Source organism: Parasteatoda tepidariorum, chromosome 10 (assembly GCF_043381705.1).
Source record: "Parasteatoda tepidariorum isolate YZ-2023 chromosome 10, CAS_Ptep_4.0, whole genome shotgun sequence".
Taxonomy (NCBI): Eukaryota; Metazoa; Arthropoda; class Arachnida; order Araneae; family Theridiidae; genus Parasteatoda; species Parasteatoda tepidariorum.
Window position 1 is genome coordinate 63,855,085 of NC_092213.1, and position 27,665 is coordinate 63,882,749.

The 27,665-nt window shown below is 32.3% G+C and overlaps 6 protein-coding genes across 6 annotated transcripts; 3 read left to right on the plus strand and 3 right to left on the minus strand.

Annotated features, from left to right (window-relative positions):
• The first annotated feature begins 9,511 nt into the window (after positions 1–9,511).
• Positions 9,512–10,543, plus strand: LOC139426872 (kappa-type opioid receptor-like). Its single transcript, XM_071186989.1, has one exon. The coding sequence runs from the start codon at positions 9,512–9,514 to the stop codon at positions 10,541–10,543; it is 1,032 nt and encodes a 343-aa protein (XP_071043090.1).
• A 6,317-nt stretch (positions 10,544–16,860) lies between these two features.
• LOC139426926 (5-hydroxytryptamine receptor 4-like) lies at positions 16,861–18,765 on the plus strand. The gene has a single exon (XM_071187091.1). The coding sequence runs from the start codon at positions 16,948–16,950 to the stop codon at positions 17,956–17,958; it is 1,011 nt and encodes a 336-aa protein (XP_071043192.1). The 5' UTR covers positions 16,861–16,947; the 3' UTR covers positions 17,959–18,765.
• A 2,524-nt stretch (positions 18,766–21,289) lies between these two features.
• On the minus strand, positions 21,290–22,249 carry LOC139426873 (uncharacterized). The gene has a single exon (XM_071186991.1). The coding sequence runs from the start codon at positions 22,247–22,249 to the stop codon at positions 21,290–21,292; it is 960 nt and encodes a 319-aa protein (XP_071043092.1).
• A 197-nt stretch (positions 22,250–22,446) lies between these two features.
• LOC107448755 (uncharacterized) lies at positions 22,447–23,541 on the minus strand. Its single transcript, XM_043045552.1, has one exon. It carries the CDS (start codon positions 23,539–23,541, stop codon positions 22,447–22,449), a length of 1,095 nt encoding a protein of 364 aa, XP_042901486.1.
• Positions 23,542–23,577: 36 nt separating this feature from the next.
• Positions 23,578–24,099, minus strand: LOC139426874 (uncharacterized). The gene has a single exon (XM_071186992.1). It carries the CDS (start codon positions 24,097–24,099, stop codon positions 23,578–23,580), a length of 522 nt encoding a protein of 173 aa, XP_071043093.1.
• Positions 24,100–26,654: 2,555 nt separating this feature from the next.
• LOC107448754 (kappa-type opioid receptor-like) lies at positions 26,655–27,665 on the plus strand. The gene has a single exon (XM_016064067.2). It carries the CDS (start codon positions 26,655–26,657, stop codon positions 27,663–27,665), a length of 1,011 nt encoding a protein of 336 aa, XP_015919553.2.

A 27,665-nucleotide genomic window follows, 5' to 3' on the forward strand; every position in this document is an offset into this window, starting at 1 on the left:
GCTTAACAATATGGAAATGCCAGCTAGCAGAAATGCTTAGCCTAAAGTTTTTGGCCAGCAGATCCCAAAAATTTTTTCCCGCGGATCACTCGCTTTAAAATAGATACTATATTAGTTTACTATACTACTATATGTTAGATACTATATGTTTTTAGCCTAAGTTATTAAATTTAAATTATTACTTTTGTATTTTTTATTTATTTTTTATGGGCGTAAAACAGTGAAAGATTGTACATTGTGAAATTCACTAAAAACGTCTAGCCAAAAATAAAAGTTCAAGTTGTGCCTAATGTGTAGATAAGAGCGTTTGCCTCCTAATGATGTGGACCAAGCTCGAATTCCAGCGGTGGCTGGTTAATACGAATTCTGCTCCCGACTCACACCGAGCACAGTGCTGACGTAACAATATCCTCGGTGGTAGACTGATTATGGGATAGAATGCCTTTGACGTCTGGCTAACCATGGGTGGTTTTCCCCTCCATCTAACGCAAATGCTGGTTAGATCTATCAAAAAGCTCATGAAGGGTAGTTCGTCCTAATACTTCATACAGGAGTTTCCTTGTCTTTTGGGTTGGGTTCAAAATTACAAGGATACGTGGTTGAACATTAATAGTTGTTAACTCACTTTGGGTCTGCTGATCAACACCAGTAATAAAATAAAATGTGTAAGCAATAATTTAATACCTTGGGGAAAAAAGATGAATCAAATTACTTGATTTTTATAAGTTCTGTTATGGAGAAAAGAACCAATCTTTAAAATTTTCTTTCGCGGTGGTAAATACGAGAATTTCAAAGCATGAATTTTTTTTGTATAATGTATTATGCATATATATAGTATACTAAAAGAATTATTATATTATTCTTGTATAATTCTGCTACTAGTGTGCGAACTACAAGTACTTGCAGTTTGTGTACGAACAGTACATAAACATCACCAGAAGTACTATTATTAGTACAAGCTTTAGTATACAACTAATGTACAAAAAGAACAAAAATATTATATTTAGTAAATGCATAAAAATTTTCAGAATATTGCAAGAGAAAATTTCGTTTCATAGATTAAACACTCCAGTAACTCTAAACCAGAGGTTCCCAAATCTTAAAGCTATGGAAACCTAAACGATCAAACATCCTTTGGCGGAACTCCAAATATTTAAATGCAATTTGTTAGCAGTTGAGAACATATTAACCAAAGAAAAACTACCATTAGTTTAATAATTAATGCAGAGAATGAAAATTTCTTCAATAATCGTTTTATCAATTAAACTATAAAAATAATAGGTTTTAAGTTAAATTGTTCAATTCGAAGACGTAAAGTGATTCGAAGACCTCCAGTTTTAAATTTGTTTTTGGTGCAGAAAATAAATGAAATAAGCTTAATAATAGTTTTCGAAAAATAACTCTTATAAACGAAGAGAATAGTTATCAGGTAGGTAGGTACTTTATGTGCGTCGCACAATAGCTATTGGCAATAGCTGACATCCCTGGGAAACATCCCTGAGGATGATCCAAAGACATGCTATCGCAAATTTGATCCTCTGCAGAGGGGATGGCTCCCCTGCTTTGGTAGCCCGATGACCTGCTCACGAAGTCGAGCACTTTGTGGTAGAACAGTTTAACGAGGACAGATACCGCGCACTTTCGGTGGCCTACGCAGACTGATCAAAGTGGTCACCCACCCGCTTACTGTCCGCAGCCAGTGATGCTTGACTTCGGTGTTTTACTGGGAACCGGATCTTTACGATCAGTCCAGTGCGGGACGAATAGTTATCAGAGAAACGTTATTAGTTTGGTCATTTTATTTTGAATGGAAAAGTTAGACAAGATAAACTAATACAGTTTTTTTAAATTTTTTTTAATAAATTTTGCTATTTTTTTACTGGCATTTTACTTAGATAATTTTATTAAAATAACCGAAATATCAAATAAATTATAATTTAATGTTTAGATATGATTACAAGTTTCAAAAATCATTAATGATTTAAAAAATTAAAATTTTCGGAACCCCTGTGAGCTATGAGAGTCTTAGTTGATAAATTGATCCAGATAGGAAGTTGAATCATAAAATGCCATCCTCGAACGAAATGCCAATAACTAAATAGTTCCATGGATGAGGCTCAACTTTAAATAATCGTATGTTATCAAGTAGTAATGATAAACAGAAAATCATAATACAGGAACAAACAAGTTTCGATGGGATATTTTGTTCTGTTTTGATGCTACATGGAAATATTAGTGGGATTTATACCAAGTCCCGCCGTTGCCTAAGGGTTCAATTACAGATGCACTGCAACACGCATTTTATCATAACTTAAATGTTATATATTAGACAAGGGAAGCACACTTTTTATTCACTGTTCAGCATTTCTATTTTTGTAAGAATGCATTTTTTGATAGCGTATTTGTAATGATTCAGAAGTATCATCCGGTGTCAAATGCGGGAGAAGATATGCTGCACATCCACAAAGTTATGGAAAGTACACTTAAAATATAGAATACATTATTATAAGAGCCTCTTCTGAAATAACATAAAAAAGTTACTCAAATTAATAAGTATTTAAAATAATTATAAAGTCTTTAAAATAATAATAGTATAAATAGTTAATTAAAATTAGATAACATTTTTAAAACTTTGTTGAAGCAAAATGTTTTTGAATCATATGAATATTTTCACAGGTAAGGCATTATTTGCAAAAAGTGATAAGGAAGCCAAACTTCCGACCGCTCTCCTGGCTGAACTATTGAGTTCGAATCGTATTATCTAGATTGCGTCTACACTCCATATTTCGAAAGTGAAAAAAAAAAAAATTATATGCTTTCCGTAAAAGCACGTTTTTTTTTAAAAAAAAACTTAATATTTTAAAATATAATCGGCACAAATTAATTATCATGTTTAAGGTTAGACCTTCAAATCATTATTAGTAGTGATAATTAATGAATGTTGAAATTGAGAACTTTACGGTAGAACAGTTTAACGGGGACCGATACCGCGCACTCTCGGTTCTTTTGCAGGCTGATCAAAGTGGTCACCCACTCTCTCAGTGACCGCTGTTAGTGATGCTTGATTTCGGTGATCTACTGGGAGTTTCTTATCTGTCCACCGTTTGATCTCAAAACATTAAAATAACAGTTTAGTACATCAGATCTGATCTCCATATAAAAAGTTATTTACTTTTTTCTATAATTTTCTATTTTGCGCACTGTTTGTCGTTAATTCCTTCTATATATATATATATATATATATATATTTANTATATATACTATAAAAGATCTGATCTTAGTGTCATAACCTAAACTAAAATCTCTCTCTTAAAGTAAATATAAACTAAATTTAAGATTTTTTTAATTACTTTGTAGTAGTTTCTTATGAAATGTATCGTTCATATGTTAACAGCAATATTTATAGTTAACAATTAATGGTTAAATTCGGTAATGTTAGCAATAAAATTAAAAAGTCAATGGAAATTACATTCATAAATAAAAATAAAAAAACATTTCCTTCGGAAAAACATCAAAAGAAATATGTATTTACTTTGTGGTGTATTCTTTTAGATGCTGTTTTAATACGTTTACAATATTATAACATTAATAATAATGTTCGATAATGTGTATGAAAAATTAAAAATTTTGGAAATTATTCATAACAATAATATGATACAAAAACGCTTATATTGTATTTTAATATTTCCTTGAATCATTAAGAACATTAAGCAATAACATAAAAGGGTCGGATTGAAGAGAACTAATTAACCTGTAACTAACCTACAGAAAAAATTAATACATTTCTTCATTTTAACTGTCTTGTGGTCAAACTAGATGAACTAACCGGAAGAAAATCATAAAATACAAGGCTTACTTAATGGTAGTTTAATGATAGAAAATCACGACAACAGTCTTTGAAATAATTATTTAATAATATTTATAACTATCCATCAATGATAGTTCTTTAAAAATTCATAAGCAGAAAAACTAATAAAATGCAGAAAAGTCGACATTACACTTTCAAAGAAAACGGCAGACATTAAAAAATAATATTTTTGAATTTAACGTTGTACTAGAGAGAAATAATAGCATTTCATTAAGCTTCAAATTTTAAGTAAACTCATTAGTTTTTCAGCAGCAAAAGCATCCTCAAAATTAGTCACTAAATGTGAAAAAAGCAACCAGAAAAGTAAATATATACATTTTTTACGTTTTCCCAATGGAAATGCCATTTACTTATCAATGTCTCATTATCAATTTTTTTTGTACGATACCGAACATCACCATTCATTGTTAAATTACAGTTAAATATATGAAAACTACTTATATAAAGAACCATTATAAATACAGATTTATTTAGAAGTTTTTCCAAAGGAAATGCTTTTTATTTATGAATGTAATTCTCATTGTCTATTAGTTTTCATTGTACTTTATCGAACATTACCATTCATTGTTAAATTACATAAATTATAGTTGAATATGTGAAAACTACTTATATAAAGAACCATTATAAATACAGATTTATTTAGAAGTTTTTCCAAAGGAAATGCTTTTTATTTATGAGTGTATTTCTCATTGTCTATTAGTTTTCATTGTACGTTACCGAATATTATCATTCATTGTTAAATTACATAAATTATAGTTAAATATATGAAAACTACTTATATAAAGAACCATTATAAATACAAATTTATTTAGAAGTTTTTCCAAAGGAAATGCTTTTTATTTATGAATGTATTTCTAATTGTCTATTAGTTTTCATTGTACGTTACCGAATATTACCATTCATTGTTAAATTATTGTTAACATATGAAAACTACGTATGAAAAATTAGGTTTTATGTCGGACAGTTAAATTTACCGTCCCTGTACTATATGAATTTGTTTATGGTGTATATATATAAGTTAAACATGAATAAATGACAACTTAAAAAGACTGTTATAAACAATGAAAATGGTTATAAGGAAAACATTTTTCTTTATTAAAAAAATTAAATAATTTGATTTGTAAAGCGCAATAACAAAAACTTATGCAATTTTTTTATTGCTTGTTCTTTTAATAATTTGTTTGAATATCGTAATTAAAAATATATTTTCTTTAAAAAAATGCCATTTCTATCGCATTTGCTTTTTTTTAAAAAATAGTTTCATAAAGGTAACCGAAAGATTAAACAAATTATGAACTATAAGTTGGATCTAAATGTAATCAGAGTTTTCAAAACTCATCCCTAGTTATAAAAATTATTTACTAAAATTATTAAAATTATTTGAGTTCATTTAAATCGGCTTCGCGGAACACCATATATACAGTCAAACCCCGCTATAGTGAACCTTCAAGGAACCGAAATTTTGGTTCACTATATCCGTTAAGCAGGCAATTTAACTAATGGTTCCCAAACTGCTCCCTTTTATTACACATTATTCAAATAAATGACTGAAAAATATTATGTAGAAGCAAAAAATGTGTTATTTTTCATTACTCTCCGTCTTGCGTACAAAAAAAAAAGATTAGTAATTATTACGTGTTGAGCAATCCTCAACTCCTGCTTGGTTTGTTTAGGGATGGGAAAGTGAGATAAAAGAAGCAAACAAGAAAAAATGCTTATCGCTACATCCCCCTCCATAGATGGTTTTAAAAATCGGTATATGTATTAATTTTGAAGTAGAAATTTCAAAATTATTACAAAAACAATGAAAAAAAAATCAGCCGAAGACAGAAAAAAGTTATCCAACTTCCTCACTTTTTTGGTTTTGCGGATATAGTGATATCCGCAAAAAATAACATTATACGTGTATAGCAAGGCACGGGATCGAACATTTCGTTCACCATATACGGGAGTTCACTATAGCGGGGTTTGACTAATATATATATANATATATATATATATAAATGATTGTCTGTCCGTGGGGGTGTCCCTTATAGACTGTTAAATTTTTCACACATTTTGAAGATAACATCAATCATAATTACTAGCTAATAGCTCTATTTGATCAAAAGAATAGTTTATTGCTCCAATTTAAATATATGTTTGTTAATTGATATGAAAAAACACATGTACTACAAAGCAAAAATAATGGAGAAAAGATACTTTTTTATTAAAAGAACCGCAAAAATCGCCGTATTATTATTGACACAAATACTTTATTTATATTGATAATATGTATTTATTGAAATAAAATAAAATAAGCTATGTGCTAAAAGGCGAAGTCAAAGAAGAAAAGGTTAGTACAGATTTTGTTAAGGGAAACCGTAGAAAATCGCCATATAAGGATGATGCTTAATTATTGTATACTACTGACGATAATACGTATATACTACTGGTATTATGGTAAATGGTGAAATTTTAATAAAAGTTCTCCAACAGATTTTGTATATTTTCAGAAAATATATTTCTCAGATGTAGCAAAGATAGTGTATTATTATTTCAGTGATTTAGAATTAAAAGAACTTTGTTCCTCCACTATTTATAAAAATTTTAACTGTAAATTAAAGGTCAGATAAGGAAATGGTCATACTCCAAAACCCTTATCAAGTACCAATAAGAATTTTATTAAAAAGTTTTTTTAAAATTTCCGCTTTAGTTGGCTGTCTCTGACAAATGCATTTTTCACAAAACTCAAATGTTGAAAGTTAATGTAATAAGTACCAAATATTCAAATATAGGTAAAAATATTATATTGATATATTTCATGATTATTGAAACAGCAACAATATTAGGCATTTGCAATATCGATACTTCGGAAATAAGTGTATTACGGTCCCTAGAAAGGGAAATGTACCGGAGAAAATTACTTGATAGTGGTAAATTTTGACTATTATGAGTTGGCCGCTGGCAATTACATCATGCCAAGTGATGCTAAATACACTTTATCTTCATTCTAATGGGATAAACTACGGAAAACGAGTTTTGCTTTCTTCAATAACGTAAAGTCACCAAAAAGGCAACAGATAATATTACATTAAAAAATTGAAATTATTTTATCTATATTAATTGAAAAACTTACTGAAAGGACTAGGTAAGTGACATTTTTAGAACAAAAAAAAAAAAAAAAAAAAAAAAAAAANAAAAAAAAAAAAAAAAAAAAAAAAAAAAAAAAAAAAAAATTTTATCTGAACTATTTTAATACCACTTTATTAGAAGGCGGGACTAATAATTCTTTGCTTTATTTTATTTACCAATGCCTTATTTTAAATAGAAATCATGCAAGTATACTGAAAACTGATATGATTAATTATGTTAAGTGAAGGCAAAAAGAGATCTGTTACATTCCAGTGTTTCCCAAAATGTGGTACGCGTACCCCCAGGGGTACAGGAACAGTTTAGTGGGGGTACGCGTTCTTATGCGAAATATCTTGCAACAAAAGAAAATTTCAAAAAATGTTATTTGAAAACTAAGTTCGCCATAAAAATTTACGATTACGTATTTTTCTATTGTTTTTTTTTTTTTTTTTTTTTTTTTTTTTTTATTATTTTTTTTTTTTGCAGAATTAACAGTTAATAATTAGTATTGTCAACAACCAGTTGTAATTTTAAACTTAGCAAATTTTTTTTTATTAGGGTACACAGCGTTACGAAAAATTTAGAAAGGGTAAACAAAACTCATAAGTTTGGGAAACACTGCACTATACATACCCATATTGATGCAACCATTTTTTTGTTTTCTCTGATTCATTAATTCCCCATAAGAATTCACTTGCCTAGTTCTTCCACCAAACTCTTTAATAGTGTCGATAGTTGCTTTTCAGTTCTGAGCATAATTTCGTAATGTTTCTCTACAATGATTTATTGATTCTTTACTTATTTTTTATTCACCATGTGCGAAGAATGGGTATTCAGCTAGTAATAGATAAGATGAAAATTACTAATTTAAACAGCCGAAAAAGGAGGAAAAGAAGTACAAAAAATTATACTGGTCGGAGCCTTTAGCACCCTATTCTTTATAGCTTTTAACAAAAAGACTCATTAAAAAAAAATTCAAAATTGTAAAAACATATTTTGTCATATGGTTTGTTTTTTTCACCAGGGGGACGCATACCCTAAAATCAGGCGTTCAATTTGAATTAAGAACAGATTAAAATTCATAATAAATTTTTTTGTTTTGAGTCCAATATCTTAAAAACATTCTCAATCATAAACGCTGTTTATTGAGAATATTTAAATGATATTATAGTTTTAATTTTAATTGTCATTCACTTACTCATTACTCTGAAGAAATCAATTGATAAAATTAAAGATTATTTGAAATCTTGAAAAATTTCTAGTGTTACAGAAAATAAATTAAACATCACTGAAATATGTTTTATATTAAACACGCTTTAAAAGTTTTCTGCATAGCAATTGAACACTGCAATGCAATCTGATTTCCTTATAGATTATGCTTAAAATTTAAATTTGGACATTCGAACATCTATTGATTTTTAAAACAGAATGATGCTTAGTGATGATGCTTAAATAGACTTATTTAAAATAAGGTGCTTAACGTACGAAAATTTGATTTGTAGTGATAAATAATAATATTTATAAAGTATTCTTTGTTATCTTTTGTCATAAGCTCACCAGTCAAAAATTTGTCACCTCTAACGAAATTATGAAGAATGCCATTTAATCTGTACAGCATTACTAATAGATAATGTTTGATCAATTGCAAAGTTCCATGTGCAAAAGATGCAAACAGTACAAAATACAATAGTACAAAAGAGCCATGGCGAATTCTCGCTACCCGTAAACTTTACCGAAGGACCTTCTTTTGAAGAAGTGATCAGTTTTAGTTAGTTTTTTTGAAAAGAGGGTGCAATGTTGAATCCGGTAATGCTGTGTGAATCCAAGAGTATAACGGCCATCCAGTTCATACCACTAGCTGAAGATTTGATCGTGAAAAAACCATCAAACTCTACTTGACTGGCAGATTTTCTTTGGGGTTCAAGTCAGGAGATTTGTCAAACAAACAGACATCTAACAGGTTATGTAAGTGTTTATAAAAACAGTCTCTCAAACCCAATGAACTTTACAATTGTCATCTTGGAAAATAGAGACATCAGCAACATACTTATCATAAATCTGCAACACCTAGTCACCCGGAAAAAAAAATAAACTAGCTGCTTTATGTTATACTCTTTATAAATAGAATAGGGGTCTCAAGCTTTTGCCATTTTCTTAGTATTCACATTATTCTACATATTCGTTACCATGGTTACAGAAAAGCTCGCGTTTTTCCTATGGCAATATGTTTCAGTAAAAAGTGGGGATGTACTGACATGGAGATGAAGCAATATTCGCTGCTGCCATGGTAACGACGAAGAGGAAAGTGTGGAGTAGGGAAATCGCATATTAGGCCTTCTATTCTGTTTACAAAGATAGTGATCACTTTAAATGGCCCAAAACCATAAGGAGAAAAACCTCTCAAAAATATCTCAAGCTCACCTCCGACTTAAACGTGACATTGCGTACAATCAGAAGGGGTAAAAAAAATTTTTCTGGTGAGCTTTTATTTTAGTTGTCATTAAAATAAAACTTTCTAACTTTTTCAGGATGAACACTTCAAATGCGACCGATTGCGTGGACGACTGCATTTCAAATTTCACCAACACCACTAAGTCCACTGACTTCCAAGAACATCAACAAATAACATTCCTCAACATTCTTGCTTCTCTTATAACAAGTATTATAGCTTTCACAGCGTTCACTGGAAATCTGGCCGTTATTATTGTTTCTCTGTGGGTAGAAAATCTCCGATCTCAAAGTGGAAATATTTTAATTGTGTTCTTAGCTTGCATCGACGTTTGGACTTCTGTATTTGTCATGACGCCTTCAGCTGTTGCTGTGGCAGTGGGTGGCTGGCCTTTTGGAGACATATCTTGTCGAATAAATGCTGTATTCAACTATATGTGCGCTTGTACGTCGTCGTACATAGCAGCTATGATTAGTTTTGATAGAGCTGTAGCTGTTTTATATCCTTTAAAATATAAATCTCGCATGACTAAAAGGGTTATAGTAACGATATGCTTATGGATTATCGGTAATACTGGAACTGTTGGAATAATTTGCGGTTCGACACCATCAGTATCATATGACTATTTTGAAGCTGTGTGTGCTGTTCCTTACGACGAATACCTCGGAAAAGTTTTTGTACATTGTGGTTGCACCATTTGCTACTTCATACCTGCGCTGATAATGGCAATATGCAACATTATGATCTTACTGCAAATCAGGAAGTGCTCCAAAACGGTTAGAATTATCCAGATTTCACACATTGGAAATAAGTTGGAAGACTTAAGGGTTAAAAAAAGAAGAGAGTCAGACATGCGGAAATCAATCTATAGCATGATGGCTATCATTTCTGTTTATTTCATCTGTGTATCTCCGTACGCCCTAACAAAGGAAGTGAAAGTAATAATAGATGATAATGCACCTTCATGGTTTAATTATTCTACTACAATACTAATTTTTATTTCATCCGCAACTAATCCATTCATTTATGGGATACTAAGGAAAGATTATAGAGAGGGATTTAAGAAACTTATGAAGCTAACTCGAGGCAAGTCATACTATTATTTTAATTAAAGGATGTATGGATATGGTCTCTTAGATTCATTTGTCTTTAATTGTATAAAAAAGTTGCATTTAAAATATTGATTGAGTGTTGGGAATGTTTTATAGTAAAAAATTTAATGCTCAGTCTAAAAATGATAGATGCTATTGTATGCATTTGTAAAGGTAAATGTATTAAACAAGAATGAAAAATTTATGCATATTATACCTACCACAAAATGCTTATTGAGGCATTTCGTAGAAAAGCGAAAGATAATAAGAAACGCACTGTAATTTTCCTACAGTGTAAGATATTATACCTAGTACAAAATGCTTATTGTGGCATTCCGTAGAAAAGCGGAAAATAATAAGAAACGCACTGTAATTTCCCTACAGTGTAAGATATTATAACTAGTACAAAATGCTTATTGCGATATTCTGTAGAAGAGAGGAAATAAAATAAGAAATGCACTGTAATTTCGCCACAATGTAAGATATTATACCTAGTACAAAATACTTATTGAGACATTCCGTAGAAAAGCGGAAAATAATAAGAAATGCACTGTAATTTCGCTACAATGTAAGATATTATACTTAGTACAAAATGCTTATTGCGGTATTCTGTAGAAGAGCGGAAAATAATAAGAAATGCACTGCAATTTCGCCACAGTGTAAGATATTATACCTAGTACAAAATGCTTATTGCGGTATTCTGTAGAAGAGAGGAAATAAAATAAGAAATGCACTGTAATTTCGGCACAATGTAAGATATTATACCTAGTACAAAATACTTATTGAGACATTCCGTAGAAAAGCGGAAAATAATAAGAAATGCACTGTAATTTCGCTACAATGTAAGATATTACACCTAGTACAAAATGCTTATTGTGGCATTCTGTAGAAAAGCGGAAAATAATAAGAAACGCACTGTAATTTCGCTACAATGTAAGATATTATACTTAGTATAAAATGCTTATTGCGGTATTCTGTAGAAGAGCAGAAAATAATAAGAAATGCACTGCAATTTCGCCACAGTGTAAGATATTATACCTAGTACAAAATGCTTATTGTGGCATTCCGTAGAAAAGCGGAAGATAATAAGAAACGCACTGTAATTTCCCTACAGTGTAAGATATTATACCTAGTACAAAATGCTTATTGTAGCATTCTGTAGAAGAGCGGAAAATAATAAAAAATGCATTGCAATTGCTCTACACTGTAGGATATTTTGGAGCATGTTGCGAGGCCTATGATATTGTTCAAATTTGTGGCAATTTTTAAATGGTGTTACGTTGCTTCCATATCATCGTGCTTATTATTCTTGACTACACTATATCATGGTTCAACATGAGTAGAAACATGATTGAGTTCAATGTAACACCCTATTGAATTTGAAGCAAAATAGTGGTACTAATTTTAAATTTTAACAAAACACCTGCTTACGCTGTGCGTGATGATGGGCCGTATTAGCTCTGAATGCGTACTATTGATGTTAAAATGTTTTATTTTAAAACTACATTTTTTAATACAGAACAGTAAAAAATTAATCATAAAAAAATATTTGTTTGTCCAAAATATTGAAATCACTTATAACCATTGTAAGAAAAGAAAGACTGGATATCAAGATCTCTCATTTTATAAACAGGAAGATGCAGGAGCAGGACAGGATTTAGATAATATACTGGAACTAAGAAACTCCTTTAGTTTATAGACTGTAAGTGTATAAACTATAAGAAAAAATAGAGTTAGTCTCTTATATTTTAGTATCCTATATTTAACCATACATTTAGAATAACTAACAAAAAATGTTACTGAAAAATTCTATACCCGCTGTTGTTCTATATCATATCTGCTGTCGTCTGAGTGCATGCCTCTTACCAAATGCCAGTAAAACGCAGAATTTGACATTAGTAGTGGAAAAAAGATTGCACAACCAAAAGTTTTTTTTAGAGAAATTTTAAACAAATAGTGGGCTGCGCCCCCTGCTCGCTAACGCTCGCCAACCCCCGAAAATTGCTACACAATCTTATATGGTTTGCCTCACAAACCAAGCTCACTTCGCTCGCTACTAACTTAGATACATTGTAAATGCACAAAATTCTAAGAATTCAAAACAATCATTCAAATCCATATAAAAACTTTTTTTTAAAAAAAAAATTACATCTTTTTAGTAAATACTAAATCATTAAAATAAATTTGAATTCAAATAATTGACAAGTAATTCGTTAAACCTATTAGAAATGTGCTATAGTATAATTCGTGATATAAATCCAAAATCGTCAAATAAATTCGTAATATATAAATTCGTGAAAAAAAGCGCTTTCGACAAAATACTAAAATAGAGATCTATCGACAAAGACTACTCACTTCTACCTAGCTTAATAGTATGAGATTGCCGCAGTTGATGATCTCTGGTTATTTCCGTTTTTAAAAGCGCTACATGTTGAGCCACCTCAGCTAGATTTGGCATGTGACATTTTTAGCGACAATCATTGGTCGATTCGCCGTGTAAGAGAAATAGTAACGTAAACAAAACAAAGCAAACGTTGCCACCGTCAGAAAAGAAATACAGCCAAAATTTGGGAGCCACGTAAGAGAATTATATATATTAGATTTTGAATTTAATAGGTGTTAGTGATAATATAATTCATTCCATTCCTCTAGTGTACCTCGAACCATTACCAATGTTATACAGAAAACCCCCCCCCCAACTTAAATGCTATTTTTATCAGTATGAATAATAAATCATAAAAAAGTAAGCTGCTTTAAAACACATTAAAGTTTATATTTGTACAGTATGAATTTTAATTTTGGTAATTTTAGAAAACTTGGGTTTAGCGAACATCCGGATTTAACGAGCGTACACTCAATCGATATGTTCGTCTTGTAAATAGGTTAGACTTAACTACAATTTGTAATAAATAGAAAATACGTTTATTTTATTTATTAGCTTATAAATAAAATAAACGTATTTTCGATTTATTACAAATTATAATTCAAGATGTTACCACAAATGTTTCCACAAATGTTAACTTCAGGAAGGCTTAATTACTCATTAAATAAAGCGTTTATATCGACCTTAGAGGATCTTTAACAGGTTCTTATCATGCAAGAGCATTGATTCTAAAGAAAAATAATTTTTTTATTTTATCAAACTACTATTTTCTGTGATGATGCGACATAGGATGAACTGACTTCTGAGATATAGGAAGTGTAAGATGAGAGCTTAGAGAGTAAAATTTCCCCACTAAGTTTATTCACTGCTAAGTTTATATTTCCTCAACTTTAAATTGGAAAAAAAATTACTTCCATCCGAAATGTATGTATCTCCATTTATATAATTTCTGTAAAACTATGCACAATTGCTTGAAATGAACATGTAAGATACAAAAGCAATATTTTTCATTCTTCTATATTTAATACAATATTATAATCTGGCCGTTACTTACCTGCCGGTTGACCATCCTAATTTGAAGGTCAAGAATCAAAATATATCGAAACAAAGGTATGCATATTTAGAGAAATTGCGTATAATTTCGTATTTAAAACATGGTCTGCGGTAATTAATTTGCACATTGTTAAGCACTCGAGCAATTAAGATTGAATCCTAGTACGTAAAAACATGTTCTAGATTAAAATAATTAGATGAAAAGTTTTTCAGACTTTCCACTGTTCATTTTGCGCATTGTACAGCACAGTTTTATTTAAAAAATTATCATGAAAACATTACAAAAATGGATCTTAGCAAGAAATGTGCCTACCTCTAATTGCAATGCACTGGGTTGCATCTGTTTTCCATGTTAACAATTAAGTTTTCGAACACCGAAATTGGGAGGGAAGATCTGATTTAGTGTAACCCTTTTTTTCCCCAACTTTTGTAACAAACGTGGAAGAGGACTCAAAATAGCAACTTGTCAAAATTATCGCAAACAACTTGTCACGTAGCTCATAATAAGTGCTGTTGTATGAATTCGTAACTTGAAATATCATCTGCTCAAATTAGTTAGCACATTTAAGGTTATTCCTTTGAACCATTAAAAAACTGCATTTTAGTTGGTAATAATCGGCCGATGAGAACTGTATCGATTGGTCGATGGAATACTCCATGTAAAGTAAATAAATAAAAAATAATTGAATAAATGATATTAAAAAAAGCAAGAACTCCATAGATTTTAGCATATCAGACGATGTTATTTCACACAACCATTTGCAAGCAGATAATTCTTTTGTTGGCTATCTATGTTTAAATTTTTTCTCTCCAAAAGTTCCAAATTGTCTGCGTAACGTAGAATTCTTCTTAGCAATCACCTCCTCGAATCACTAACAAAACCTTCTCTTAACGACAATCTTAACAACAGAATCCTTCAATCTGCTTTTTGAAGAGACTAACAAAAAGTTCCAAAAAAGTCGTCTGCTTTTTTAATTTGCAAAAGATCTCTTCGTGATGCACTATTGTTTAGGTTAGCCTTTATTTTGATGATTCTTACAGAACAAAAATTATTAAGTTATAATTATAATTAATTATTGACAAAAATTAATTAATTTTATTTCGTGCACTGCACATGAAAATCCACATTAGTTAATTTTCAACTGATATTGAAAATGAATTAAAGCTTATTTGCAATCTTACCTTGATTCCAGTTTTGAAAAATAAATTGATTTTGAAACTGAGTTATATTAAGGTTAAACACTTATTTAACCTTTTTCTCTCTCCTTAAATGGGCCTAGTGACAATTGTGTTGTATTTTGTGTAATTGAGTTCTTGCAACTCCATAAGAAGTGAAGTGTTTATACCTAACCATGTGAATTAAATCAGATTTAATTGAATTCCTGCAAGCGACGTCACGCGTGTGTGTCTCTGATTGGCCACGATTTACCTACGATGACGTCACTCACAGGCATCCAATTATAGTTGGTTGTAATTTAATAGAGTTAAAAAATTTTTTAAGTAAGCAACTATTTCTTCGCTTCGTACTTCTTTATATGCAGTGGTAAACGCTCTGTTATTATGTCCGTTAATATTAAAATTTTGCACTGCCTTGAATTATATTTAATTCAATTATTTTCACTGTTGCTTAGTAAGGACCTCCTAACATGCGTTAATAAATTCTGAAATACTCGATTCCTATGTAATTTCTTAATATTTCGGTGCTATAGAGAATCCTCGAAATTATTTCTGATAATATTAAAAATTTTCGAAGTTCTCAAATAACATTTAATCCAATTTTTTACTATTACTTATTAGGGAAGATTTTAAATGCTACGATATTAAATACTTAACTTTTTGAGTTTTATGAGCCCTTTAATGCAATTGACATTTTTTGAAATTCAGTAAAAAAGCTATCTTTTATTCTCGATTGAACATTGATTTTATAAAGAAAGAATTTTTTTCACTGCTCATTAATGTCTAATTTCAAGCCATTAAGGTTAAGGGTAAATACACTCTATAACAAAAAAATCGACGCACCAAGAAGGAGTTGTCCGATTGAAACGAAAATTGGTGGATAGGAAGACAATGTACAGAATAGTAAATGATTAAAATTTCAGAACAATTGAATAATTTATTGCAGAGTTACAGTAACAAGTTCAATAAGGTGTTGACCCGCCTCTAGCCTGGATACAAGCTGCCACACGGCGTGGCATAGACCGATAAAGCTCCCGGATGGTCTCTTGCGGTATATCCTGCCAAATTCGATCCTATTGTCGAACGAGGTCATCAACATTCCGTGTCAGATGCAATCGCCTTCCCATCATATCCCAGACATGCTCGATGGGAGAGAGATCTGGTGATCTGGCAGGCCAAGGAAGAGTTTGACTAGCTTACAGACAGTTCATAGCAACACGTGCCGTATATGGTCTGGCATTGTCCTACTGAAAAACCAGCCCAGGGCGCTGTGAAAGGAACGGTAGCAAAACAGGTCTTAGGATGTCATCGACGTACTGCTGTAAAGTAAGTGTACCTCTAATGACGACCAAAGGGGTCCGGCTGTCAAAGAAAATGGCACTCCAGACCATAATGCCTTGTTGAGGGCCGGTGTGGCGTGCAATAGTGAAGGCAGGATCCCCCTCTGCCCCGTGCGTCTCCAAACACGTCTTTAATTATCGTCGGGACACAGTTGGAAGCGGGATTCGTCGCTAAAGACTAAACGTCCCCAGTCGGCATCATTCCAGCCATATCTGTTCAAAACATTCATGCATACGAAATTTCAAAGCAATCGGATGATTGCTTCTTGGTGCGTCGATTTTTTCGTTATAGAGTGTATATGAAAAGTTCTTTTTTTTTCTTTACTAACTTTATGAATATTTTATACTGAACATAGAAGATAATTTTTGCTGCACTTCATGGAACAGATACGATGTTGTAAATTAAAATAAAATCTTTGCGCCCATGTTAAATAATAAGTGTTTATTTCAATATTCTAATATTTTTTTTCAGGATGGGTTCTACAAATTTGACCAACTGCATTCATGAACACATTTTAAATTTCACACAAGTTCCTTTCACTGAGCATCGTCAATTACCATTCTCCAGTATTATTGGTTCTTTCTTTACAAGCATAATAGCCTGCATAGCTCTCGTTGGCAATCTTGCCGTCATTATAACTACATTATGGATTGAAAACCTTCGATCTCAAAGCGGAAATATCCTTATTGTGTTTCTTGCTTGCATTGATGTTTGGACGGCAATATTCGTCATGATACCTTCAGCTATAGCTGTAGCAACAGATGGTTGGCCATTTGGAGACACATTATGCCGGATAAATGCTGTATTTAACTATTTGTGCGCTTGTACTTCATCATACATTACAGCCATGATAAGTTTTGACAGAGCTGTGGCTGTACTGTTTCCTCTAAGATATAATTCCTGGATGACTAGAAGGGCCATGATATCTATCTGCTTGTGGATAATCGGAAATGCTGGTTCAGTTGCAATAATACACGGTTTAAATTCAAATTTATCATATGATCATTATGAGGCTGTATGCGTTGTTCCTTATAGAGAATATCTCGGAAAAATTAGCGCCTATTGTGGTAGCAGCATTTGTTTTGCAGTGCCTGCTATGGTAATGTTCATCTGTAATGTATTGATTTTTCTGCAAATTAGAAAGAGCTCCAACAAGGTCACTGATATTCACATTTCTCATGTTGGCAGTCGTTCTGAAGAGTTGACAGTTAAAAAACGAAAGGACTCAGAAATGCGGAAGTCGATCTATAGCATGATTGCTATAATATTTGTTTATTATATATGCGTCTCACCTTATTGTTTTGCAAAGATTCTTAAAGTCATTTTAGATGCTTATGCATTGCCGTGGGTCGATTATCCGGTTACAATATTAATTTTTGTTTCATCTGCAACCAATCCATTCATTTATGGGATACTAAGGAAAGATTATAAAGAGGGATTTAAGAAAATACCCAGACTAGTTAAAGAGAGGTTATGCTGGTAATGTTATCGAGGATATAATATTCTTATTGTTTTACACAGTTTAATTAAATCATTATATGGTCTTAAGTACACTCATATTTTTAACTATAAGGCAATCCTGTTACAATATTAATTTCTGTTTTATCTGCCACTAATTCATTCTTTTATGGAATACTTTGGATAGATTATACAGAAAGATTTAAGAAAGTACAAATGATAGTTAGAGAGAATCCATGCTGGTAATGTTATTCTTATTGCTTTGCACAGTTTGTTTTAAGTTATATGTGGTCTTATGCACTGCCATGGATTTTATGATAATGTAATTCTGTTACAATACTAGTTTTTTTTTCGTCCGCAACGGAATTAATTAATTTATTTATGGTATAATAAGGAAGGATTTAATTAAGAGATTTAAAAAAATACCAAGACTATAACTAAAGAGTATTTATACTGGTAATGTTATAGATGATATTATATCCTTATTGTTTGGAAAAGTTTGTTTAAATCACTATACTGCTTTATACACTTTCATGGATTAAACAATAATGTGATCTTGCTGCAATATTAATTTATCTTTCAAGCCTTACTAATCCATTCACTTATAGAATACTAAGACAGTGTAAAGATAGGTATTTAAGAAAATACCATGAATAGCTAGAAAAAAAATTATACTGTTATTATTATAAGCATATACTATATAGTTCATTTAAGTCACTATATGGCTTTATACACTTTCATGGATTTAACGACAATGTGACACTGCTACAGTATTAATATCCCTTTCAAGCTCGACTAATCCATTTATTTATGAGACACTAAGAAAATTGTATAGAGAGGTATTTAAAAAAATACCAAGGCTAGCTAGATAGAAGTTGCAAAAATTTTTTTTTATTGAAAACTAAGAATTTATTTACAAGATTTTTTTATATCTTTATATTATTTTTGTACGAATTGCAAATTTGTTTTTTAAATATGTTTCAAAAATTATTAGTATTAATTTTTAACATACTATTTTCGATGTTCAAAAGAAGTATTTATAGTACTAGCTCCAATTAGAATCATAATTGTATCCAAGTAATGCTTTTTAATAGTTTTTGTAAGTTTTTATTAATTTTAAATAGTAGAAATAAATTGTGTAAAGAAAGTAATTTTGTAACCTTGGCACTTTGTAAAAGGCTTTGCGTAAAAAGTTTCACAAATAATTGTTTAATAAAAGTGTTTGATTAAAAGATGGTACATGTATTTATTAGCAAAACGTTTTAATTGTACATAATTACTTTTTAATTACTGAAAACATAAAATGACAGTTTGGAGTTTTCAAAATGAAGAGTATTTTATTTATTTTTATTAGAAAAAGAGTTTGGTAGGTTGTCTTTAAAGTGTAGCAAAAACACGCATCACTCTAATTAGAATCAGAGATATGATTTAGTTTTATTTTCTAATCTTGTTAAATTTTTAGTATGATTTCATTTTTTATATAGTCATTTTGTTTTATTTATTTTTAAAATGAACTGTTTTAGAACTGTGTCGATTGGCCGATGAAATACTCCATGCCAAGTAAATAAAGAAAAAATTACTGAATAAATTATATTAAAAAAAAACAAGAACTCCATAGGTTTTAACATATCAAACAATGTTATTTCACACAACTATTTGCAAATAGGCAATTCTTTTGTTGACTGTCTATGTTTTAACTTTTTTTTTAAAAGTTAAGAATTTTCTGCCTAACGGAGAATCCGTTTTAGCAATCACCCCCTCGAATAACTAGAAAAATCTTCCCTTAACAGCATATCTACAATAGAATCCTAACTAATCCTGGAGACTAGCAAAAAGTTCCAAAAATATCGTCTGCTTTTACAATTTGCAATAGATCTCATTGTCATGCACTTTATTATTGTTTAGGACAACTCTTACGGAATAAAAATCATTAAGTTATAATTATAATCATTATTAATTATTGACAACAATTAATTAATTTTATTTCGTGCTTTTCACATGGAAATCCACTTCAACTGAATTTCTACTGATATTAAAAATTAATTAAAGCTTATTTGCAATCGCATCTTGATTCCAGTTTTGAAAAATAAATTGATTTCGAAACTGATATATATTTAGGTTAAACATTTAATTTATCTTTTTTTCTCCTTAAATTGGTCTAGTGACAATTGTGCTAAATTTTGCTTAATTGGGTACTTGCAACTCCAGAAGAAGTGAAGTGGTAAGATGTGATTTAAATCAGATTTAATTGGATTTTCGCAAGCGACGTCACGCATGTGTGTCTAACCTGATAGGCTTCTGATTGGGCACAATTTACCTATGATGGCGTCATTTACAGACATTCAATTATAGTTGGTTGTAACTTAATGGAGTTAAAACAATTTTCAAGAAAGCAATTTTTTCTTTGTTTCGTACTTCTTTATTTGCAATGGTGAACTCTCCAAATAATTCCTGTTAATATTAAAATTTCGCACTGCCTTGAATTATATTTAATTCAATTATTTTTACTGTAGCTTAGAAAGGACCTCCTTGTTAGCTTTTGTATTCTTTTATTTCCACAGACATACACAGACGAACGATAAACAGAAAACATTAATAACAAGAAAAAGTAGTTTGGTTGCCTAGCAACCAGCCAGAGTTGTAGTTATTATATATATATTTACATATATATTTGTAGTTATTATATATATATTTACAAGAGTTAGCAGATGATTTAAAACAATTATTTAAACTAACTGTTCATTGATGTCGGAACATCCTCCCCACCCTGGTCAACCTCAAGAGTGATGACCAGCTGTATAGGTCGATTTATAGTCTTTCCATCCACTCTTAACACGCATGTTCGAATTTCCCCATCACGTCCCTTAATTACATTGGTAATTCGGGCTTTCTTCCACATGTGTCTGGGTCTGACATCTTCTTGTAGTAGCACAAGATGTTGACCTGCACGGATGTTGAAGGAGTTATGAATATTGCGAACCTGCAATAACTTCTGATAAGAGCGAAGTTGCAGCAGATATTCTTTGGACCATCTTTTCCAAAATATATCCAATACGTCTTGTTGTTTGTAGAGTTTCGTAAGTCTTGGATTGCTATTCAGGATTTGTGGGTATAGATGTTAATTTTCTACCCTTTAGGAAATGTGCCGGTGTCAAGGTTTCCGTATAGTCTTCATCACCCTCTTCATATACAATGGGTCTGCTGTTAAGGACGGCTTCTATCCCTACTAGTACAGTCGATAGATTTTCTTTGTCCAATAGTGACCGACCAAGAGATTTAAGAAGACAGTTTTTCACTAATCCGATTGGGCGCTCCCACCAACCCCTCCACCAAGCCGCTCTGGGTACGATGAACTTCTAAATTATGCCATTATGAGCGTAAAACTGTTGCACTTTAGTAGATGTAAGAGTGTTCCGTAGAAGTATTAATTCCTTATTTGCAGAGTGGAACGTGGCAGCATTGTCACTATAGATGGTATGTGGTAGTCCTCTACGACCCACAAATTGCTGCAATGCTACCAGAAACTTGTCTATCGAAAGATCTGACACAAGTTCGAGATGTATGGCTCTGGTCGTTGCAATGTAAGCTGTATCTGAAGGATTTAAAGTTCGAGCATGTACAGGGCCGGCAAAATCTATTCCTGTGGTGAAAAATGGTGTAACTGGATTAATTCTATCAGCTGGTAGAGGAGCTTTAATTTGAGTGCGGCGAATTACTCGTGACATCTTGCACGGTAAGCATTTACAAATCACTTGTTTGATGGCCTGACGGCCTCGTAGAATCCAAAAATTTGAACGTAGTTCTGAAAGCACTATTCTGACACCTAGGTGATGCATTTTGACATGTGTTTGACGAATCAGCAGACTTGTGAAATGATGAGATCCGTCTAGCAAGATTGGAAGTTTTAGGGAATCTGATAAACTCGAAAACTGTAACCTACCACCAATACCTAATAATTTATTTTCAAATAGTGGGCTGAATTTTGTAATTTTTGAATTTTTTGGCAGGGACTTGGATGTTGATAAAGCTTCGTATACTAACGGAAATGACTCTTTTTGCACCACTTGTATCCAGTAATTTCTAGCATCATATATTTCTACAGTGTCAAATTCTCCGACTTTCTTGTCTTGAGATCTGCAGTTCGAGATAAAGCGTAGAATCCATGCAGTAACGCGTAGCAGTCTGAAGTAGGAGCTGTAATTCTTTGCGTCTATGATGGGTTGAAAAGTAGTAACATGAAATGTTTGAATTTCTTTATTTTTCTTTACCTGAAAACTATGAGAGTAATCTTTTTTAGAATCTGGCCAGCTTTCCATGGGTTCAGTCAGCCAAGTGGGTCCGTTCCACAGATGTTGAGATCTTTCAGTGTAGATGGTTGAACGCCTCTTGATAGTTTGTCCGCTGGATTGTCTTGCCCCGGGCAATGCCTCCACTGTGAAGGGTCAGTGTATGAAATGCTTTCTGTTACCCTGTTGCACACAAATGTTTTCCATGTGTTGGAATTACCCTGAATCTAACCAAGGGGGACTTCACAGTAGCTCCATAATGTGGCAGTAGATTGCGACAATCCAGTATCATTGCGAAAAAATTTCAGCAGTCTGGTACCAATCACAGCTGCTAAAAGCTCTAAGCGTAAAAGACTAACTTTCCTTATAGGTGCAAGTCTATTGCGGCTGCATACTAAATGGATACTTGATTGATTATTACGAGAAGTAACTATGTACAAAACTGCGACATAAACTCGCTCTGATGCATCGTAGAATATATGAATATTAAAGGAATCAAGCGATGAAATTCCTATGAAACGAGGAACTTCTTTTGAGGAAATGGCATCGAGCTGGGTTGTAACTGTATGCCACACAGCAGCCAAGTTTGTCGGTAAAATTTCATCCCAATTGATTCCAAGAATCCAAGTATCTTGAAAGAGTATCTTTCCAATTATCGTGAATGGTGTAAACAGTCCTAAGGGATCGTATAAACTTGTAATACAGTGGAGTAACCACTTCTTAGTAAGTGGCTTATCTGGAGGAGCACAGAGTGAAGTCTTGAAAGCGTTGCTCAAGGTATCAGTTTTCGTGTTCCATCCAATGCATAAAACTGTAGTTTCGGTCTTGAAATTTTCTTTGTTAGCTTCCAGTAAGTGTTGAAGCTTTAAAGAGTCAGTAGCCCATTTTTCCATCGATAGTTTTATGAGTGACATCAAATCTTTGACTTCCTTTTGTAATACCATTATTTGCGATTCAGTTTCTAGACTAACCACAAAATCATCCATATATAGGTGTTTATCTAAGAGTGCTTCAGAAGTAGGGAAGTCATTTATATGATTAGCGGCTAGTTCTCGTGTAGTTGCACAGAAGGGTAAAAGGCTGCAAGACAGTCCGAATGGTAAGAGAGTGAATCTGTATGTAGTTACTTCATCTGTGAACGTAGCTGTTTTTGAAGAGCCTTTCTTTTGTTTGTACCAGAAGAATCTCGTTGCATTTCTGAGGAAAGCTTGTTTACCGTCACAGGTTAAGGCAAATTCATACAGTCGAAATCGTAAAAGACAACCAACAGTCTCAGGTAGTAGATTGGGACCAATTTCTAAAGAATCGTTTAATGATGGCATGCCTGGAGCATGTGATGAGGCGTCGAAGACGATTCCTTACTTTATATCATCTTGTTGCTTCTTTTTCACTGCATGATGTGGCAGATAGTACACGGGGTTTTCAGTTTCGTCTGCAAATGGGCAAACTTCAGCACGTCCTTGTTCAAAGTAATTCAACATGCATTTTTCGTACTGTGTTTTCAAAGATTCATTTGATGTCAGTCTTTTTTTAAGTGATTGAAATCTATTCTCAGCAGTAGTTTTGTTTGTTGGTAATGTTGAGACCATAGCTTTCCAAGGTAATGACACGACCCTACAATTATCAACTAATTTAAATGAGACACGAAAGATCTTCAAAACAGTTGAATTATGTTTAGACATTTCTCTATCCTGAGAAGTGGTGATTCCAATTGTTTCCAAGTCCCAGAAGCAACTTTCACTTTCATTGATAGGTTCTTGTTGAGTTAATGTGTTGTGGTAGTTTACAGTAGCTACATTGGAAACTGTTGTGCATGATCGAGGTCCACTCAGAATCCACCCGAAATATGACGAAACGAAAGCAAGGGATTCTGACAGCATAACCGGAGCTTCAGGGTTCAATATTTGCCAGTAGAAATCAGCACCAATCAAGGCAGATTTTGTAAGTCACCGTAAGAGTCATCCAGATTCATTCTTTTCTGGAATGCGAGTCACGAAACATCAGTTGGAACAGATGGATGTGACGTGTATTCATTTGAACTTTCAAATGCTTCAATATTAACTGAAGACTGATTTCAATAGCTCGATAGTTTAAACTTCACTTTTCGTCTCATATGGGAAAAATTTGCTGTTGATTCAAATTGACGTACTTCCAATGGTTTTGTAGAAATAACTTTTAATTTCAAACGATCAACAAGATCATTATAAATGAAACTAGACTGGCTACCTCCATCCAGAAGACAACGGGTCAATCTTGCAGCACCAGTCGGGCCTGTTATAAAAACTCTCGCAGTTTGGAAATGCACAGTGATGGGTGTAGCAATATCGATCTTGTGTGTAGACGTAGTACCTGGGTGATCAGTACTGCTCTTACAAATTGAAACATGGTGCTTTTTCTTGTATTTCACACAACAGGACTTTTCCTTACGAGCACAGCTCTGTTTTGTGTGCCCTCGTCCAGTGCACAAAAACATCGATTCGTCGCTTTTAATTTCTGTATTCGTGAGTCTATATCTGTCATAGAGTTGCACTGTTGGGGCCAATGTTCGGCAGTTTCGCAAAAGGGACAAAAGGGTGAAGGTTTCTTACTTTTAGTAATTGGCTTGGGATTTACATTGAAGTTTTCTAATGTGGATTTTAAGAAGCAATCAGAAGACATAAGACCTTTAATCTTGCTTGTTGTAAAGGCCCTTCTACTTCTTCGGCGAGAAAATGTATTAGTTGTGTGATATCAACTTCTGAAATTTTTTGGCGTTTCGCATGAATAACTCATCGGCAACAAATATCGTCAGGGAATGCACGTAAAATTTTAGGATAAAACTCTACCGTATGCGTCAATATCTTCGCCCAAAACACGTAGAGCCTGTAACCTTTTGTTGCATTCAATATAAACTTCATTCAGTGATGTTGGTGATGGATTGCGGATTGGCGTTAAATTCTCTAAAAAATCCAAATGAGATTGAATAATTCTATTTTTGCCACCATATTTGTCCATAAGTAGCTTCTTTGTGGTTTCATATGTATCTGCAATAATACTTATACCATCAACCAATCTTCTTGGTTCAACTTCTAAATATCCCCTGAGAAAAACATGTTTATTAATCGATGAAAAATTTGGACTATCGTCTACAGACGTTTTAAATTGTTCCCAAAAACATTGCCAATGTTCAACGTCGCCACGAAATGGTTCTAATTTTACTGTCGGTAGTTTTACATTTTGTTGTGGTCACATAGAATTCACATTTTGAATCGGAAAGTTAGTAACATTTGGTGAAGCTACAGTCTCATTCTTGTTTTGATCATCTCTCATAGCACGATTGGCATCAAAAATCGCACGCTTGGTGTTATCCGTATATTCTTGACATTGCGCTACTTCGTATTCCGCATCCGAAAGTAATATGTGTATATCATTATCCACTATTTCCAAGTCATTAAGCACTTCGGCAAGACGACTACAAGTGAATTCAATATCCGCTTTCGGCTTAGAATTTAAAGTGTCCTTTAGTTGGCTAATGAAGCGAGTAATATTAGCTCGAATTGTTCTACGTTTGCGCTTCAATAGCGCCATTTTGTCAATCGAATCATTTTACGTTGAAGTCATTCTGATTAAGTGTAAAGGAAATAAATATGAAGTTGCGTAAATAAATTCTCACCTCTTTAATCGCAGGAACGCAATTTTTTTTTCTTCTCAATATGTTATTTTCTCAATATGTTATATGTCTTTTATTTCCACAGACATACACAGACAAACAATAAACAAAAAGCATTAATAACAAGAAAAAGTCGTTTGGTTGCCTAGCAACCAGCCAGAGTTGTAGTTATTATATTTACAAGAGTTAGCAGACGATTTAAAACAATTATTTAAACTAACTGTTCATTGATGTCGGAACACTCCCAACACGCGTTAATAAGTATTGAAATACTAGATTCCTATTTAATTGTTTAATATTTCGGTGGCTTTAGAGGACCCACGAAATATGTCTTGATAATATTAAAATTTTTCACAGCTCTTAAATAAAATTTAATCCAATTTTTTTACTGTTACTTAATAGGGAAGGTTTTAAATACTATGATATTAACTACTCAACATTTTGAGTTTTTTGGTACTTTAATGCAATTGACATTCTTTGACACTTTAGTGTAAAACCTATATTTTATTCTCTATTGGATCTTGAGTTTATAAACAAAGAATTTTTTTCACTGTTCCTTAATGTCTTATTTCAAACCATTAAGTTTGGCCAGAAAGGGTAAATAGATTAAAAGTTTCTTTTTTTTCTCTTTTACATACCTTAAAAATATTTTGCACTGAACATACAAAATAATTTATGCTACACTTTATTAAACAGATACGATGTTGTTAAATTATATTAAAATAAAATATTTACGTTTATGTTAAATAATAAGTTTTATTACAATATTCTGCTATTTTTTTCAGAATGGGGTCAACAAATTTGACCAACAGCATTGATGAACACAGTTTAAATTTCACACAAGCTCCTTTCGCTGAACATCATCAATTACCATTCTCCAGTATCATTGGTTCTTTCTTTACAAGCATAATAGCCTGCACAGCGCTCGTTGGTAATCTTGCCGTCATTATTACTACATTATGGATTGAAAACCTTCGATCTCAAAGCGGAAATATCCTTATTGTGTTTCTTGCTTGCATTGATGTTTGGACGGCAATATTCGTCATGATACCTTCAGCTATAGCTGTAGCAACAGATGGTTGGCCATTTGGAGACACATTATGCAGAATAAATGCTGTATTTAATTATTTGTGTGCCTGTGCTTCATCGTACATTACAGCCATGATAAGTTTTGACAGAGCTGTGGCTGTACTGTTTCCTTTAAGATATAATTCCTGGATGACTAGAAAGGCCATGATATCTATCTGCTTGTGGATAATCGGAAATACTGGTTCAGTTGCAATAATGAACGGCTCAAGTTCAAATTTATCATATGATTATTATGAGGCTGCATGCGCTCTTCCTTATCGAGAATATTTCGGAAGAGTTGCCACCTATTGTGGTTGCTGCATTTGTTATGCAGTGCCTGCTATGGTAATGTTCACCTGTAATGTACTAATTTTTCTGCAAATTAGAAAGAGCTCCAACAAGGTCATTGGTATTCACATTTCTCATGTTGGCAATCGTTCTGAAGAGTTGACAGTTAAAAAAAGAAAGGACTCAGAAATGTGGAAGTCGATCTATAGCATGATTGCTATAATAACTGTTTATTATATATGCTTCTCACCTTATGCTCTTGCAAAGCTTGTTAAAGCCCTTTTAGATGCTTATGCATTCCCGTGGGTCGATTATCCTATTACAATACTAGTTTTTGTTTCCTCCGCTACTAATCCATTCATTTATGGGATACTAAGGAAAGATTACAGAGAGGGATTTAAGAAAATACCCAGACTAGTTAAGGAGAAGTTATACTGGTAA